Consider the following 19,580-nt stretch of genomic DNA (forward strand, 5'->3'; position numbering starts at 1 on the left):
AGTAAAGGTTATTCTCTATTGGAGAATCACCATGCCTCCTTTGGCTGCAGCCACACTTGACCGATTAATGAAATATTGCACACGACTTTATGGTCGCACCTGGCTTGAAATCTGCATTTTTCTAGGAAGAAATCCATTCAGAATTCTAAAGAACTGATTTTACAAATAGCTTTTAAGGAAATAGCCCATTTAGAAGATATCAACACAAATACTGTATTAAAATGAATAACTACATTTTTAACTCCTGAGGGTTTTATGCCCTAGCCTCCTATGCAGATCTCCCCATGGTGCCTCTGTCTTCTCAGTGAGGGTCAACTCAAACATCTATCTGTCAAACAAGCATCACCTTTACTAAAACGCCCTTTCTCCACCTCTGACACGATATCCCACAATTTGATCTAATTTTCTTTATTGCACTTACCACTGTTTTTTATTTTCTGTTTCCCTGATAGATTGTGGGTTCCAGTTAAGACAAAGACCTTCTCTGTTTATTGTACCAGCCTGTCTACAACAGCTAGAATGATGTCTGACACATGGTATCATTAAGTATTTGCTGAATGAATAAAATGGTGGGAGGCTTACCATAAAGTGAATCTTCCTATTCTTGGTAGGGTAGGGAAGTAGAGAAGAAAATGTGAGCTTTATACTCTATCACGTATTTTAAATATGACTAACTATAAAAAAATGGTTTAGCCTGACCAGGCAGTGGCGCAGTGGATAGAGCGTCGGACTGGGATGTGGAAGACCCAGGTTCGAGACCCCGAGGTCACCAGCTTGAGCGCGGGCTCATCTGGTTTGAGCAAAAGCCCACCAGCTTGAACCCAAGGTCGCTGGCTCCAGCAAGGGGTTACTCGGTCTGCTGAAGGCCCACGGTCAAGGCACATATGAGAAAGCAATCAATGAACAACTAAGGTGTTGCAACACGCAATGAAAAACTAATGATTGATGCTTCTCATCTCTCTCCGTTCCTGTCTGTCTGTCCCTGTCTATCCCTCTCTCTGACTCACTCTCTGTCTCTGTAAAAAAAACAAACAAAAAAACCAAAAAAAAAAAATGGTTTAGCCATAATCTCATAATATTTTGGAGTCAGTTCAGTTTCTAAAACAGAGATCTTCGAAAGTTTAGTATATTAACTGAAATTCAAGTCAATTTATACAAATCCATAGACCAAATTGTTGATATTTAGTTTAACTCCACAGATTCAGAAAATTCAGTTCTATGGTTCAATGTTTCAGAAAAGCTTCTTGGCTCTATGCTTATGATACAGTTAATGAGATACTGGGGTAAAATTCTAACACTTCAAATTTAAAAAGGTATGAAATCAATTCTATTACATATTTTAAAATACAACTGTGAGTGTTTGCCCCTGGCATCATGGTGAATCATTCTGTGTTCCACCTTTTATTAGACTTTTTTTTTCTGAGTTGGTACCTAATCAACACTTCTCGACTGAGTTAATGCTTAGAATATTCCATCGCAGAGAAAACAGCCTGATTGCTCATTTGGGAGCTACTGAAAATAAAAAAATAAATATGACAAAAACCAAACAATATCTTGCACACATTCATTTGAGAGCCCATCTCTCTTCCTTAAAAAATAAAAATAAAAAAATCACCGAGTCTTTTAAGGTCAGGTTATAGAATTGAGCAACCATCACCAGTCAACTTTTTAGAACCTTTCCATCATCCTGTAAAGAAACCTTGTGCCTATTTTGCAGCAATAGATGGCCTTTCAGTCTAGCTTTTTTTCATTTAGTGTATTTTTTTAGATTCTTCCATGTTGTAGCATGTACTAGTCTCCTATTTTTCTAAACTCATTTGGAAGTAGCTTTATCTCTAGGACACCACAACTGAAAGCATACCACTAATAAAAATCCAACTTTTAAAGGTTAACACCTGTTTTAAGTTTCATTTCCCTTTTCATAATCAACTCATATTTGATCTACTATATCATCATTATGAGAAATTAATCAAATGAGCAATCAATTCAGTACTCATTACAAATTCCCTTATTATGGTATTCACAGAATCGATTTCTCTATCTGTTAAAACTCTTATAGCATGAGAACTGTATGTTTTATCAGTTTTCCTTGTTTGGTCCAAGGAAAGACTGAGTAGGAAGTCTCCCTTACTAAGATCATCTAGTCCCATGGTTCATCCCTCAAATCTTTAAATAAGTACGTCTTCCAGATCTCTTGAGCTCTATACCCTCGCCATAATTTCAGCTTCTACAATACATTTTAAGCTGCCTCCTAACAACTCTCCTTGGATATCTTGGCTACTCAAACTCAGTATGTTGAATATATTCCTTCTGTTCACACCTACATTTTCCCACAACTGCCATATCTGCCCTTTTATTTATGTCTTTCCCTATAATCCCTTTTATACATTAATCCCACACTAATCTTTCTAAGGTACTGTACAGCTCTTTTCTGGTTATACTTCTACTAAAAATCCTGCAATAGTGCCCTGGTGCCTAAACAAAGAATTTAAGCCCCTTAGCCTGCCATTCATTACTCTCCAACATACTTACTTAATACCTTTATGAATAAGGATTTCTTCTATCAACATTTACTAAGTGCTCACTATGTGTCAAACACTAAGTGCAGTATTATGTCACTTGATTTACAAAAACCCAGTGAGGTGGATAATTACTGACCCAATTTCATAGATGAGGAAATGGAAGCACAAACAAATTTATTTGTCAAGTTCAAATATCTGTTAAGGAATAGAGCCAGGGATTCCAATTTAGGTAATCTCATCCAGGTCCCACATCCCTAACCAGCATCCCTACAGCTGCCTATGAGAGATATATGTAAATATCACCTTAAAGCAAAGAATGGATACTGTTCTGTGTTTTTTTTTTAAATCTCATATATATCTACATAAGTGTAGTGTGTGTGTACACATGCACATGAGTGCCACACACATCCTTGGGGAGGGGGGCTCACTATCCTGTACGTTGCATTCTAAACCACTTAGTTTCAGGGCACATGCTGACTGGAAAAATTTTCTTGTATGCCTCCAAATCCTTTTTATGCAGCTATAGATACTAGTGGCAGAACTCTGGTGAGACGTGGAAAGGGAAGTTGTGGTTCCCTTGAAAACAAGATTAAACTCTGAATGGAAAGTGAGAGCAAAGAACACTGAACACACAGCAGTGATGCTGCTAAAAGAAATCTGCTGCTGCAATCTGCCCCCTGGCTATCTCCTTCCTCCACCTGCTCCGGCTGCTGCTGCCCTGAGGGACAGAACTCCCAGACTAAACCTGAGGGACAGAACTCCCGGACTAAACCTGCTAATGACCTCTCTCTTAGGGTCTGTATCATTCTGCACGAGAACAGTGGGCCCTGACTTGATAAATAAGAAATCGAAGAAGCACAGAAACCAAAGGGAGTCACCTAAAGCCACATAGTTCCTTAGTCTCATTAAGAAAATTATTTTTGAAGGGTAGAAAAAAATCTAGTTTCCACCTTGGCACTTTACTTCTATCAAATGAAAATACCCAAATAATCATAATTTCCAAAATAAAAAAAATTACCCCCATTAACAAATTAGACACGAACCTATCTGAGCTGCGATCCCACTTCTGGTCCTTTCTAGCTATGTGCACTTCAATTTGGGCACCCGAGAGGCCTCCAGGGTTAGAACTGTGACTACGAAATGCAGGACTCGCTTCTTTTTCACCGTCATCATTTTTGCATGCTGACTTGAGGCTCTTCCACCCCAGACTGTTTTATTTCCACGCCGGAGAGTACATGGAAATTTGTAAATTCCCAGAGGAGCACTCTGATGAACCCAGCCTTGTTTATGTACCCATCGCCAGACCCCTCTCCATACCAAGGAAATGGTATAATACCGTATGATTATGTCAGTTTTGATCAATCAATAATGACCGAATTGGGGTGGAAACAGAGATATTTTAAACATGAGATTGCTCATCCCAAGGGGAAAAAGAAGAGTTTTAGGGAAGATATATAGATTTTTCACTGCACCATGCAAACGAAAGCACTATATGGTTTTTTATTAAATAAATAAAAGGTTTGGTGACTTTTTAGAAATAAAAATTTTAAAAGGAAAAAAAAAAAAAAGAAAAATTATCACATGGATGTGGGCCCAATACAGAGCTCTTCTGGGTTTGTGTAGTTGAAACAAAAATAGCATTGAAGGAATTACTCACCTCCACATACCATATGGTACATCAGAGGAAGAATAATGTGGAGAGAGGAGGCATAGCATCTGATTTTACATTCAATTTAATAAAGTATATATTTACTTGGGTCCAGATAAAATTTTGAGAATATATTGTATTTGTTGGTAAATGCAAACAACTGGACCTATAATTGGGAACTTGTTTAAAAGAGACAATTCCTTGAATGGAATTGAATGTGATCATACTGGAAGATTTCAACTAAAGCTGGATGTCCGTTTATCAGGAATGCTCCTGAAGGACTTCCTAGATTGCATAGCAGGCCTCCCTAACAATTCGAAGATGCCTCCTAATTCTGAGATTCTCTGATAGAATTATGCCCTCCTAAGTCCCCTAAGGGATATGCATTGACACAAGCGGCTGTATTTGTAAACCAGAGCAAATGGGAGATGATACAGAAAATACTGTTACCTGGTTTTTTGAGTCACTGACAGTCACTGACATTACCATTATCTACAAATAAGACACCATGTTAATTTGACTTGTAATATTATATTAGGAGTTAGTTGTTTTTTTTTTCAAGAGTTTAGTTTAAGAAGGATGACCTACTGCTTTCAAGACTAAAGCAACCTAGGAGGGAAATTAACAGTTATATGTATATAGTAATACATAGACGGATCCAGCCCTTAAATACCAGAAACATGATTGGAGGACTAAAACTCAAAGGTGAGTGTGGAATAAGGGACGGAGGCCCAGGCTCTATCAGGTCTGCCTTCCATAAGGAGCAGTGAGGGCTTGCATAAGTCACGTATTGCTTGTATCCTAGTTTATTCATCTAAAAACAATACTCAAGTTGGATTCTAAAGTCACTCTCAACTTCAATATTTCTTTAAATTGTTCCGTGTGGGGAAAATATAGCTTGAGATAGTAATGTTGATGATGCAAAATACCCCAGACAAATGGAACATGATAGCCAATCAATTTTCAACAAAAGAACTATACTACCAGTGGAAAGCAATTCTTAGGAAAGAAAAATAAGCAGTGTAGTCACAAAACAAGCAAGTTTGCCTTGCTTCTACATAATTGATGTTTCTTCTAATCCGTTTGGGGTTTCCTGAGTCAAACTAAGTACAGGTAAGATTTAAATCATCCAACATTTCATATAAAAGACCTGTCAGTTTGATGATCACTGTTTTTAACATAGAAATAAATGGATTTTATGCTTGAAAACCTTGGAGGGTAAAAATAACCTATAAAATGTGTTGCTCTCTCTTCTTCCATTTCCCCTGTTCTTCCCCAGACCCCCTCCTCCATTACCACCCCCCCATAAGCTGAGGGAGGCAACATCCCCTTAGATTGTATGTGTTCAGTTTTGCACATGTAGGAGTAGGGATTAGCCATTTTCCCAAAGTACATGTAAAGTTCTCACTCTTATCTTTTTGTCACCCTTATCAAGAGAGAGAATCCTAATTAGATGTCAGTCTAGGAAGCAGAAAGGATGTGATTATATGAATTTCTAAAAAAAGAAAAGAAAAAAAGAAAAACAAAACCTTGTTAAAGGAACCAGTGAGAAGAAATTATTTAAACTAATTACCCACACCAATTTCAAAAATTTCTCACACTACATATACCTATTACCAAAAATGTTTCTTTATTCTCCAAGAAGAACAATGCAGGGCATTTTTCAGTGAAATAAAATAAAGTGAGCCACCTTCTTAAAATGCTGTTTGAACATCTCAGGCACTTTAAAGCTCAAATTGGGAAACTAGGGACTTTAGATGCATAGATTGGTTAATAAAGTAACTTAGCTAACAATATGTTTATAAAGCACATCACATTTATTGCTTAATATCTATTAGAATAGGCAAACAACAATATGTTAAGTTGTAAATACAAATGACCTTTTTTCAAAAGGTCTCAACGCTATTCCCTAAAAGGACCTCAGTAGAAAAGGTGAGGGGTCGGTAATGACTGCCCTGAACGGCCTCCTGCTGTCCGCCCCCCTTCCTAAACACACACACAGCTTTTCTCGCTTTGGTGAGTAGGAAGAGAACCGAGAAGAGCAGTTATCCTGGAGCAACTCCATGCCGAATTCAATGCCATCACACAGGTGCAAAAGGTGCCAGGCCCATAAGTCAAAGTGACTCATGTACTTCCATTTGAAATAGATAAACAAAATTCTCCTTTTTAAGTAATTCAGCAACCCTGCCCTGCATGAACCGTAGCAGGTTAGAATTTCAATATGAATATGAACAGTGCTAAGAGAGGGCTCATGAAATGTACATTATCTGCTTCAGAATTTAAATATTATCAAGTAGCTAAACAAATATAAATAAATTGGATGAGAGGGTTTATTTTTTATATCACAGATTAATTAAACTATGATCTCCAGAGCCTTTAAAAAGCCATTAACAAGCCTGACCAGGCAGTGGCGCAGTGGATAGAGCGTCAGACTGGGATGCGGAAGGACTGGGTTCGAGACCCGGAGGTCGCCAGCTTGAGCGCGGTCTCATCTGGTGTGAGCAAAAAAAAAAGCTCACCAGCTTGGACCCAAGGTCACTGGCTCCAGCAAGGGGTTACTCGGTAGGCTGAAGACCCGTGGTCAAGGCACATATGAGAAAGCAATCAATGAACAACTGAGGTGTCACCACGAAAAACTGATGTTGATGCTTCTCATCTCTCTCCGTTCCTGTCTGTCCCTATCTATCCCTCCCTCTGACTCTCTCTCTGTCCCTGTAAAAAATATAAAAATAAAGGAGGAGATTTATAAAAAAAAAAAGCCATTAACACAGTATTTAGTAAAATATAAATAAATAAATAAAAGCATCAAACATAATAAAAGTGAATTTCAAGATTTTTCTAGCTTTTTGTTACACTGAAGTTTATGAATCAGTTTTGTAATCAGTGGCAGTTTTTCTTAAGGAACAATACCAAACAAAATCATATATGTGAGAATTTCAGAGTAAATGGCACTTTTTGGCAAAGATTAAATAAAAGATAAGGCCTAGGATTTTCCAACGTGTTTAGAATTTTCAAGGTTTATAAATATTCCCCCCAAACTCCTTAATATTCAATAATAGATATTACCTCAAAGGAACAGAGATCTTCCTACTGACAATTACTGCTAGAAAAACAATTCCCTCCAGACATCCAGGTGAACTTTTTGGTGGAAATCCCAGTTAAAAATCCTTCAGGCAACATGTTTATCTGCACTGTTTCAGCACAAAACAAAAATATAAAGATTATTATGCTCTAGAACTTGAAAGGTCTTAAGCAATAATTCTACCTCTGGTCACATTTCAGGTAATGAAAACCCAAAAAAGTTTGAGGATTTGCCCAAAGCATTTGTCTAGTTTATATAAGCTCTAACTCTAGAATTATGAAAGGACAGATGAATGATAAAAGCAGATTTAAAAAAAAATCAAATATAGTCATCCCATGAACAATGACATACATCAAGTCAATATAAAATCAGGGAAGATTTAAAATCAGTCTGTCATCATCATCATCATCATCATTACTAAAACTCCGTTTTGATGGAGTTACAGAAAAAACATCTAATTTTTATATTAACTTCTCTTTCATTGGCCCAGATCTTCCTAACTTTTTAATATAGGCTTTTTTTTTTTTTTTTTTTGCATTTTATGATATTATAACCTGTGTTGTCTTTAAGATGAAGGAAAGGATAGTGAAATTCTGAATCAGAACCCACCATTGAAGAGACATTATTTAGGGATAAATATCGGCAAGCACTTGAGAATGCACTATAGGAATAACATACTTATTGGAGAGTTTGATCTTTCATTATTGTATGCATAAGCTTCTTGTAGTAATTGGAACTACCAGCTAAACTGACAAGACAGAGAAGTTTCTTTCAAGAAACAAACAATATAGGAAGAAAATAAGAGCAACAACACTTCTCGTTTGTCAATGACACCATTAACTAAGATGTGAATGTTCTCAGTAAATTCCACCACATTTTAGCCTTCATGTAAACAGTTTTTCTAAGCCATCTAGACATGCCCAGGATGTAAACTTTCAAATTATGCTGAAGACTAATTAAGGTGGATACGCTGTAGATGTAATTGAATTAAACCATATTACCCATTTGAGAGAATTGGTTTTCCAGATCAGTCTTACCCTTTAATACTTTTTTACAGCTGTAAAATGTAAGTGGATGTCTCCCCTACTCAGTTCAGAGAGGCCCTAAAATTGAAACCAAAAGATACACTGAGGGGTCATTATGTTATATGACATGCCATCTCTAAAATGCTGGCTAGTTAACATTGAATAAAATGTTAGATGCCAAGCACCTGTGTCCATTGTGATACACTCTGTTTATCATACAGCAGTTTGAAGGTGGTGACTCAACACACATCAAACTCTATAGACGTGACATGTTACATAATGGGTGCTTTCTGAGAAATCACAGGGGCAAACATGTCAGGTTTGCATCTAAAGCAAATAACTTTTGATGTTTAGAATCTTATGCTTATCATGACCTTGACAAGTCAGATAAGGTAAGACATAATTCCCTTTAAGTTACTTCTTCTGACAGGTAAAGACTACTGCCTTAGCTGTAGCATTCTCCTAACTCTAGTTTGAGGGTATTTCTTAGACACCGCCACAAATATTTCTCCTGTAGGCATATTTTGTAAACTTATAAAGTATCTTTGTTGTTCTTAAATTCTCACCAAAACTAGTAGAATGCAGGTATTTGAGAGAAACTTTTAAAATCTATTTGAACAAATACATCACAATACAAACCCAAGACAGTATAAATTTGATTCATTATATATATTGGTTGCAAGAAATTTGTAAAATGAACATAATGAAAAGTTCCTAACCTTTTTTGAAATTCCAATTTTTCAGAATTATGCATGCAAGATGACAGTATTTTTTGATATAACATAAATCTTTGTTAAATTCTTGAATATATTATGGAAACTAAATTTAGGAAACACAGACTGTCACATTAGAGCATATTATTCATGTAAAAGCATTATAGAAGAGAAACATCCCTAAAACTCACGGATTACTCTGTAAAAGCCACATAGCCATAGAACAAATGTCAAGAATTATAATTTTGTATTATTGTGTTGTTGCCACCACATGAATTTTCACCTCTCAACTTTCAACAATCTCAACAGAATTTCTGGCATTTAGACCAAATTCTCATGAATTTCAATACCACAGTAATGGATTCTAAATTATTTATTGGTCAACTCTCAGAGGTTGTAGATGGGATGTATTTCAATAAGACATCAAAAGGCCAGTGAGAATTAAAATCAAAATAAAGTTTATAAATATCCTTATTCAAGAAAATAAAAATAATTTTTAAATTTTGTAAATGTAGATCATATGTAACTATCAGTTCTATCCATTTAGGGCACAACACAAACTCAGTGATCTCTGTGTGCAGCAGCCTTCTCTCTGTACCCTTGGGCGGTTCTGGGCGTTTAAAGCCTATTGGGACTAGTCTAAACCTCATTGGGAACTCAAAGGGCTGCTAAGTACAAGAAAAACTCTAGTTCTCTGTTATGTATAAGCTAATTTACAAATGTTTTAATGTGGATATATAATTTTATCCTACAGGTCTCACTGCTTCTAGTTGACAGCAAATAATAGTTCCTTTCATTTAATAACAAAATTATGAACATGCATCAGAGAAAAGCATTTGAACTTCCTTATACAAGTAACACCTCAGATTCATCACAGATAATTGTCTAGAAGTCTGTATCAGGAGTATTAATCATCACCATCAACTTGAACATGAACAATTATTTCTTCCAAATAAACTAGCCTTCCCTATTCTAAAGAAAACACAGTTATTTAAAAGCAATTCTAACAGAACGTAATTTAAGCATCTACTACCTTGGCTTGCAAGATAATGGGTTGAAGGGTTCATTAAAATAATAACATAATCAATTAATTGCACCTAAAATATTAATCATGTGTATAGACCTGGGCTAGTTATATTGTCTGGATGCTATCTGATGGTTATTTTTGCAATAAATCAAGCATTATGTAGCACTTCGGTACTTACACACTGCTCAGTATCTGGGAAACCTTTTGCATTTAAGATTAAAGCACCACACAAGGTTTATTGTTACCCTCGACAGGCGAGAAGGAACAGGAGGGTGAAGGAAAGCGCTTACTTCGAAAATGCTCTGAAGTGTAATAATAGACATCCTCATAGCCCTCATGGTAATCCTCTTCTGGCCGGTACTTTTTCCCCTTTCTTCTCCTAGATCTTCTTATTTGCTTGAGGAAACCCAGGAAGCGATCCATCTCTCCCTCACCGCACTGCCTGACTCAGCCAGCGCGGCGCTGAGCAACAGCCCAGCTGCTCCGGGAGCCGGCGGAGCATGAACGCCCAGCACCAAACCCGGGCGCGCTACCCTTCCATCTGCCTCTGTGCCACCATCAACGCTGAGGTTTTAGCCATGGGAGGAAAAAAAGAACAGCGATATGGGTTCGCCTTGACGAGATTTCTTACTTTGCTCAGTAAACTGTCAAATGTGCAATTTAAAAAGAAAGAAAAAAAAAAAGGAAAAGAGGGAGAAAGTAAAATGATGAAGACTAAGAGAAAAAAGAAACAGCGAAGCTTTGTACTCCAAACAGCTTCAAAACAAAAGAGAACAAAGTTCAAGAAGAGATTCTGCCAAGGGGAGTCCCAGCACTAGAATTTCACTATCCAACATCTCCATCAGCAGGGGCGGGGGTGTAGGAGATGAGAGGGGCGGGGACACACGCTACTCAATGGACTGAACCAAAGCTAGAGACAGACCAACTTTTTCTTACCTGCTAATCCCACTCTCTTATCTAACACCTCTTAATGCAAAGCACAGGGCTTGGGAAACTTCTTGGAAAGCTATTGTTTTTCAATAAGCACCCTTTGTGCTTTCTTGCATATCATCCTAATGAGCAGTAAAGTGGTTTCATCCATATGCACTGCCTCTTGCTGACAAAAGTGTGCTCTTATGTGTTAATTGGAGCAGCAGGGAGAAGGCTCAGCAGCTGCTTTCAAATGACACATTTACCCACTGGGCATTAATGTATTCCAATCGCTATTTGATCTAAATATTAAAATGCACTTCACAGAGAGGTTTCTCATAGGCCTAGTAACAGCATATCATAATCAGCAAATAAAAGAAATTGCATGGTTTGGGGGGAGAAGAAATAACAATAACCCAATTCTGCTCACAATAAACTGGAATACAAATTTTGCTGAGTTGTTACACTTTTTTTAAAAATGTGAAAGCAAATAAAATGTAGTTCTTGGTGAAAGTGAAGAGAGGGAGAAAAGTTTTGAAAAATGTTTACACCTTGGTCATCCTTTGTCTCTAAAATCACAACCTTTTTCTCTTTTTTAAGTACTACAATCAGAACCACTTCAGAGTAGATGAAAGAGGTACTCCAAAATCTAGACAGGTTAGCATTAATCTTGGATAATCTTTTTCTCTCTAGCTTCTTTCTTCAGGTGTTTAAATGAATATGAATTTTTAACATCAGGATATAGTAAGTTTGTTTACAATACAATTAATCAAATACATCAGCGATTACCTATTAAACTAATATATAATAATATTCCACAACTCCATGTTCCCAGAAATATAGAAGTTGATGGTTCAAAATCCTGGGCTTGCCTGGTCAAGACACATATGGGAGTTGATGGTTCCTGCTCCTCCCCCTTCTCTCTCTCTCTCTCTCTCTCTCTCTGTCTCCCTCCCTCCCTCCCTCCCTCCCTCCTTTCTCTCTAAAAATGAGTAAATAAAATCTAAAAAGAAAAGAAAAGCTTCTTACTGTATGAGTCATTCAGTAACTATGAAATAGCAAGTTCCATTCCAGAAGGACCATTCCAGAAGGAAGAGATTGATTGCACTCGGCATATCTGTTGTTAGATTCATAGGCAATCTGTCTTTATTCTAGGTTTAAATAGTTCTCCATTTTCAGATATCAATTTCTAATGATGGCAATGGAGACATTTACTGGAGAGGTAAATATACATTATCCAAGACCATTTCAGCTCTGGAATGTGTAAAGTTAGATTCAATGAATTCCCATTATTCCTTACAGATTTCCTTTATTTTTTTTATGCCTGACAAGTGAGTTTGTGAAGAGAAAACACAAACTTGATGATGCTGACAAAAAGATACTATAAAATGTTTTATGAACATCTTTAAACAAAAATTCACTTGTCCTTAGGTTCCAAATCTTTTCTTTATTAGTCTGACTCCCTCAACCAAAATAAATTGGAACAGTTAAAAACAGTGAAATTTGAAGATCTGGACTCTAGACCTTGAACAGGTCGATACATAAATTATAATAATACATAACCTTTTAATGTAATTCTCTTAACAACCTTTATCATGAGGTGATGCCTGTCTAGATGAAGTAAGAAGGCTCAAAGATGTTTTAGTGGTTTGTCTAAGATTACAAAGGTAACAATGCCAAGTACTACCTACTACAGGTATTTTTTCATGCAAATTCAGACTGTCTTGTCTAAGAATTATTTGCATTCACTGATTCACTGTTTTCTATGCAAGTCTGCTATTAAAATGAAGTTTGAAAATAATTTTTGACTTTCAATTTTAACTGGGCTACACCTATATCCCGATTTATGTGATTACTTTGTCAAGTACATCTGTGCTCAGAAATTATACAGGCAACAAAATTTACCCAACTACCTCTAAATTATTTTAACTCCTAAATTAGTGGAATCCACATTACTCGTTTTGTAGTTTGAAGCTCCTAGTTGAATCCAGAAGGACTGACACTATAGAACAGATGATACTTCATCAAGAGAAGATCCTTTTTTGTAGAGACCAACTCAAAGCATTCCACCACAGTTTGCTGATGGTTAGTTGTAGTATTCAAAGAGCCCAAGAGTTTCTCAAGCAGTAGTAAGCAATCATTTTTTAACAAAAACCAATGCAAAGTAAACTTTCTACATAAAGCACTTCTCTATTATTTTCCTAGTTTTGAAGGATTTTATTTTGGTGATTAACATTTCAATATCTGATTATAATGAAAAAATATTTATACAGAAGGCGTTAAATGATTCTATAGAAGAGTTTAGAGTTCAGCCATATCATAGGGGTATCATAGAGGAGGTAACAGCTCTGTTAAAACAATCACAGATGCTTGGGAAGTAGGAATAAGGGACCTGCTGGTTAGAGGGGGTTTACCTGGGTCACAAAGAATACAAGAATGAGGTAACGCACCATGCGAGGGAGGGGGGCATGTAGTAAGTGTCACAATCCAAAAGATAGAAGGCAAGATACTTGCTATTCTACCTAAAGGGTGGTCTGGGTGGACTGGATCTTTTTATTAAACTTCATGGGTCCATACCTCCGAATTTTTCCTATCTTCTATCTTAAATTCTCCATGATTAACAATGGAAGACCAATTTAAAATCTAAAAAAAGACTTGAGTTTATGCAGCAGTTAGCTAATATCCCCACAATAATTGACAAATGAGTAGAGTGAGGTTCAAGTTCCATTCAGTTAGGTTTAGTACTGTTTTTCAGAGAACTAGGCTTTCTCTCCATAGCACAAACACTGGTTTCTGCACCCTACAGTCTAAACAAATGGGATAGTAGAGGTTGTAAGTGGCAGTACTGTACACAGAACAGGAATCTCTCATAAATGTGCTTTGTTTAGCTCACATTAAATGTTGTTTTGTTTGTTTTAAACTGGGCCAATATCTAAAAGTGAGGAATTCCACAAATAAATCAGACATTTGATCTTATTTTTCTTGAAAAGTCAAAAGATCTGGAGACTCTGGGCCCAACTCCAATGTGGCAACTATTAATTAAATCTGAGTGATGGCTGCCACCCATAAATAAATATGCACTTTACACTTAGCCATAGTCCCCTCCCCTGGGCCCGCTCTCATTCAGCCACCACCTGGACTCCGTAGGCATTTATACCTGTAATCCTTGCTTGAGGTGCCAGCCTGACTAGCCAGTTTCAAAACACTAATTTCTTCAAGAGAAATTTTAGGACCATAGATTTTCATATAAAAAAATACACATATTATTATGACAAATTGGGTTTAGTTGAGCTAAATGTTCACCAAACTATAAAATTAAATTTCTTCAAAAAAAAATTGTTCACGTGAGAAAATAAAGCAGTTGAATTATTCAACAAAATGTGCTTCAATGAAGAACTGCAAATATATATTTTTTAGAAAGCTGATTTTCCTTTCTGGGAAGTAGGCAATTGTCTAAACAGCACTGACATGGTTTCCACACTTGTCTGAATTACATTCCCCGTCCCCTTTCAGGAAGAGAGGAATAGACCAACCATTGAGATTAAAGCTTCAATTTACAACCTTACCTAGATCACTCAGTAAGTAGTACTCTTCTGTATATACAGTGGTACCTTGAGGTACAAATTTAATTCATTCTGTAACCAAGCTCGTAAGTCAGTCAACTCATATATCAAACTGCGATGCTAGACCCCTGCGCCAACGCGCCAACTAGCACAGCTTCCCGAACCAGGACTCGGATCTCGGAATTTTGCTCGGATCTCGAACAAAAAACACAGACCGAGTCGCAGCTCGTATTTTAAAAAATTCTTATGTTGGTCATTCTGTATCTCTAGGTACCACTGTATTTAGATTAAGTAATGGTACAGTATTTTTTTTTTGAGTTGAAGTATAAAACATACAGTTTATTAGAAGAATCTCTGAGACATTAAATCAATTTGATCCTTTTTAGATACCATGTGGTTGCATCGGATCCCACGAGCAGCGGCAGACTCCCTGTGACTTTAGGGGCCACATCTGACATACTGAGGATGACAGAGTAGGGAGGGAACTCTGGTCCCTGGCAATGACGGTATTCTTAGTTTTGTCAGACTCAACGCCACTTTACTGTAGCAAATGATTGTTCTATCCCACTTTACTAGTCTAAATGAAATTCATAGATCATGTGACCCATGCCCACAAAATTTAAACATAAAATATCTTCTAAATAATATATGTAAGAATATGGTTAATAAGATGTATTTAAATTAGTAAATCTTAGGACACAACCACACCAGAAGATGTAGTTAGAACCTTGCACCTACTTCAAAGAAACAATTTCAAATTTAAGAGATGATCAGAAGCCACTCCATACAATATGGAGAAAATAAAACGACAGATTTACAGGTAGACAACACAGTAAAAATTAGTATAATCATTTATATTAAAACTGTGAAGACTGTCTCATGTCAAAAATAAAAAGAGAAGTCACAAACTGGGAGAAAATATTTGCAAAAGAAATATCTGGTTAATAACTGTTGTCCAAAACATACAAAGAGCAAAATATAGAAATACAAAAAGAACTCTTAAAACTTAGAAAGAAAAATTACCTGATTAAAAATGGGCCGAAGACTTAAAGAGATACCTTCCCAAAGATAGACAGATGGCAAATAAGCATATGAAAAGGTGTTGCACATCACAGGCATCAGAGAAATGCAAATTAAGGCAATAAGGAGACACCACTACACACTTATTAGAGTGGCCAAAATCTAGAACACTCACAAACGTAAGTGCTGAGGAGGGAGGGGAGCAACAGCAATTTTCCTTCATTGCTGGTGGGAATGTAAAACAGTAAAGCAACTTTGAATGACAGTTGGTTTTTTATATAGCTAAACATATCAATACTATCAATTCGTCAATTGCACTCCTTGGTATTTATCCAAAGGATTTGAAAACGTATGTCTATACAAAAATCTGCCTTGGATGTTTATGGCATCTGTACTCATAATTGCCAAAACTTGGAAACAACCAAGATGCCCTTCAGTAGGTGAACGGATAAATTGTGATATATATCTTAGATAATGGGATATTATTCAACACTAAAGGGAAATGAGCTATCAAGCTGTGAACAGACATGGAGTAATCTAAATGCATATGACTAAGTGAAAGAAGCTAAAATAAAAACGCTACATGCTGTATGATTCCAACTATATAACATTCTGGAAAAGGCAAAACTATGGAGATAGTAAAAATATCAGTTGTTGCCAGGAGTTGGGGAAAGGGAAGGATGAACAGGCAGAGCAGAGCACAGAGGGTTTTTAAGGCATTGAATATACTTTGTATAATAGTGGATACATGTCATTATACACTTGACCAAACTCATAATGTGCAACACCAAGTATGAACTCTAAGTAAACTATGGACTCTGGGTGACAGTGATGTGTCAATTTACGTTGACGGTTTGCAATAAATGTATCACTCACATGAAGAAAGGTTCGCATGTGAAGAGGAGCATATGCGACAGCTCTGTACCTTTTGCTCAATTTTGCTGTGAACTTAAAGCTGTTCTAAATAATAAAATCCATTTAAGAAAAGCACCTGGTGTCTCTGTATTTAACAGTATTAGCTGCTGGGTTCAAATAATTATAAATAAGTTGTCACTTAGAAGAATATTTATTTACATAGATACTTGAAAGTGTACAGATACAGGACAAGTTTTCAGTTTGGAAGAGTGTCTTCCTCATTTCAGTACTTCCGGCACCCAGGCCCCATCCATGAAATGCTAGTAGCTCCTGTCTTTCACTTCTGCCTTGCCCAGCACTGTGACAACCAAAATGCCCATGTAAATTTCCAACAGGGGCATGTTGGGTTGCTCTGGCCGACAATCACAGAATAAAATTAACTAAGCAAATGTTGCCCTACCTCTGTAATTCTTCCTATGCATAGTAATAATTCCCCACCCCTTTGGGTCGGCCTTGCTTAAGATACTTGGAAGTGTAAGGAATAATTTTATCACACAGCTATCTCAACAGTCAATATAGAAAGATAGATAATATTCTAAGAAATCTGAATGGTATAATTCTGATATTTTGTGTTCTTGCTCTTCATGAATTTGTACAAAATTTAAGAGAAATTAAGTTCTAAAACAAATGCTTCAAATTAAAAGTAAATGTTTAACACCAAGACCAAAGCATTTGAATTATTATTCTGCCAGTAACTACACATAGATTTACTTAGAAGGAAAATCCTATCTGTTGGTATACTAAAATTAAGTCATTCTCAGTAAGGAGTCACTAGAGCCCCACAATCAACAAAACACTCCAGTTCTTATGCTTATCTAAGTAGAAAGAACATTTGTTTTTAATGTTTAAAAATATATAGTAAAATAGTTTTACTCATGTTCATAATCCAAATAGGGCTCATCAGAGCCTGACATAAAATGATTTTAATATAAAAGTAATTTAAAAAAAAATTCTCCTGAGCTACACGTATCTGCAGGTAAGAAGACACATCCACAAAGAGATCAGCATCCATTGTTCCTAGCAGATAGCAGGTGCTCAATAAAACTTTTTGTTGCACTCATATAATAACAATGTCAAGATAGCTTAGTTAACAAAAGAAAAAAAAGTAATGACATAAAATTTAAGAAATTTAGATTCACAAAATATTGGTGTTAGGAAAGAATTCAAAGGACATTCCCAGCCTCCCTATTTCCCTCTCCCTAACAATATCCAAACCTTAAGTTCCCACCAGATCTACACCAGAACTGCACAGGCCCAGGCCCACAGCTGTGTCTTCTTAAGGCCCCCCAACTCTACTCTGGAGCAGAAGAGTGGCCTTCTCCTCTGCACTGCAATAGTACTTTGCTTCTGCTTCTTTTTTAAAATAATAACTCTCCCCCTTCACAGTGCCCCATTGATTCAAATGTCTAGCAAGTTAGTGTATAGTAATAGTTATTACTAATTTGAGAGATGGACAATTATATAATTAAAGCATAATACCTTCTGGGTCTGTCCCTACTGTTGCAATAGTAAGATTTCATTCTTTTTTTTTTTTATAGTCATACAGCAATATTCTACTGCATATATATACACCACAACTTTTTTTTTTTTTTGAGAGGAAGGGGGAGCAAGAAAGAGAAAGAGAGACAGCATCAATTCATTGCTCCACTTTGTTATGCACCCACTGATTGCTTCTTACATGTGCCCTGACCAGGGCTCGAACTGGTGACCTTGGGGTCAAGCCAGCGACCCCAGAATCAAGCTGGTGACTTTGGGATCAAACCAGTGACCTCGGCACTCCAGGCTGATGCTCTATCCACTGCACCACTGGCCAGGGCCATATTTTTTTAATTCATGCATCTACTGATGGTCGTTTGGGTTGCTTTCATATATTGGCTATTATATATAATGCTGCAATAAACATAGAGGTGATATGTCCTTTCAAGTAGTGTTTGGGGTTTCTTCAGATATATTCCCAGAAGAGGAATCGCTGAGTCATAAGGCAGTTGAATTTTTAAGTTTTTGAGGAACCTCCATACTGTTTTCCATAGTGGCTTACCAGTCTGCATTTCCACCATTGGTGATGAAAAACGTTAGATGTGAAGCTAAAAATCTGTGAGAAAAATGTATTTGTTTTTCAAATTCCCTCAGTGCAAAAAAGTTTGAGACCACTGCCTAAATATAGTGTGGTTCCTTTTAACCTTCACATCCTTAGTTGAAAGAGCATGTTACTATATGCTCAATGTCCGGTAAGTGGAAAGATGGAATGAAGAGTGAATAAATGGATGAATAAATAATTGATTGAGTGATGACTAAAGAGACAAGATTTGCCTCAAGATTGCTCACTGACAGTGGGAGAGCTTTCATATAGTGGAAATATTAGCTGTGCCCTGTTACACAAGCTAATAGGTCATGGAGAAGAAAAGGACGTGAGAGGAGGCATGGAAGACACAAGTTTAGGCTTGCTGTCTTGCACTCCCATGAGGGTCTAAGACAGTGGTTCTCAAAGTGTGCGTCAGGGCACACTGGTGTGCCCTAGAAGATTTCCAGGTGTGTCCTATGGTATTCCAGAGGAATATGTGCCTGTTGGGAACCAAACACCAACAGCATTTTTGGAGTTTAGATTTTGGGGGGACAGAGGTGTGGGGAATTGGCTGTGAGCTGACAGTCTGCCCAACCCCCCACCTCACTTGCCTGATCAGGTTGCAAAAGGCTGTTAAGCTGTGGTGCTGGATTGTTTACACTACCCTCCATGTTCCCCGGAAAGACTGGAGGCAAGTTTCTTCTATCCTTTGGTGTAAAGTTAAGATGATATGTATGGTGAGGGTTTTCTGCACTCAACACAATTAAGAGTAAAAAGAGAGGAATTCTTCAATGTATTGATGAGGAAATGAGAGTTTGCCTTTCAAATATATGCCCAAACATTGAAGAAATCACTAGGACACATCAGGCTCATGTTTCTCATAAACACAAGAATGAACACATTTGCACCGGGACCTGCCGAATTTACTAAATCTTACTAAGAATGTATCTATATATATATATATAAAAAGATAACTTTTTTGTTGTTTTTTTAATTTTTAACCCCTCTTTATTACAAATTCTAAAAAGCATAACTCAAAAAATGTAACATAAAGAAAAAAAATTTTTTTAACAGAGACAGAGAGAGAGTCAGAG

The 19,580-nt window shown here is 36.8% G+C and overlaps 1 protein-coding gene across 10 annotated transcripts in view; it reads right to left on the reverse strand.

Annotated features, from left to right (window-relative positions):
* Positions 1 to 19,580, reverse strand: part of GRIP1 (glutamate receptor interacting protein 1) — a 718,500-nt gene that overhangs the window by 401,117 nt on the left and 297,803 nt on the right. For 9 of the 10 annotated variants that reach the window (XM_066369049.1, XM_066369051.1, XM_066369055.1 and 6 more), the window contains exon 1: positions 10,308 to 10,822. The exons of the other annotated variant lie outside the window; for it this stretch is intronic. In XM_066369049.1, coding sequence (XP_066225146.1) covers positions 10,308 to 10,440 — 133 coding nt within the window. In that variant the 5' untranslated portion in view covers positions 10,441 to 10,822. Of the gene's footprint in view, positions 1 to 10,307; positions 10,823 to 19,580 lie in introns of those variants that run through there. 10 annotated transcript variants of the gene reach the window in all.

Source organism: Saccopteryx leptura, chromosome 2 (assembly GCF_036850995.1).
Source record: "Saccopteryx leptura isolate mSacLep1 chromosome 2, mSacLep1_pri_phased_curated, whole genome shotgun sequence".
Taxonomy (NCBI): Eukaryota; Metazoa; Chordata; class Mammalia; order Chiroptera; family Emballonuridae; genus Saccopteryx; species Saccopteryx leptura.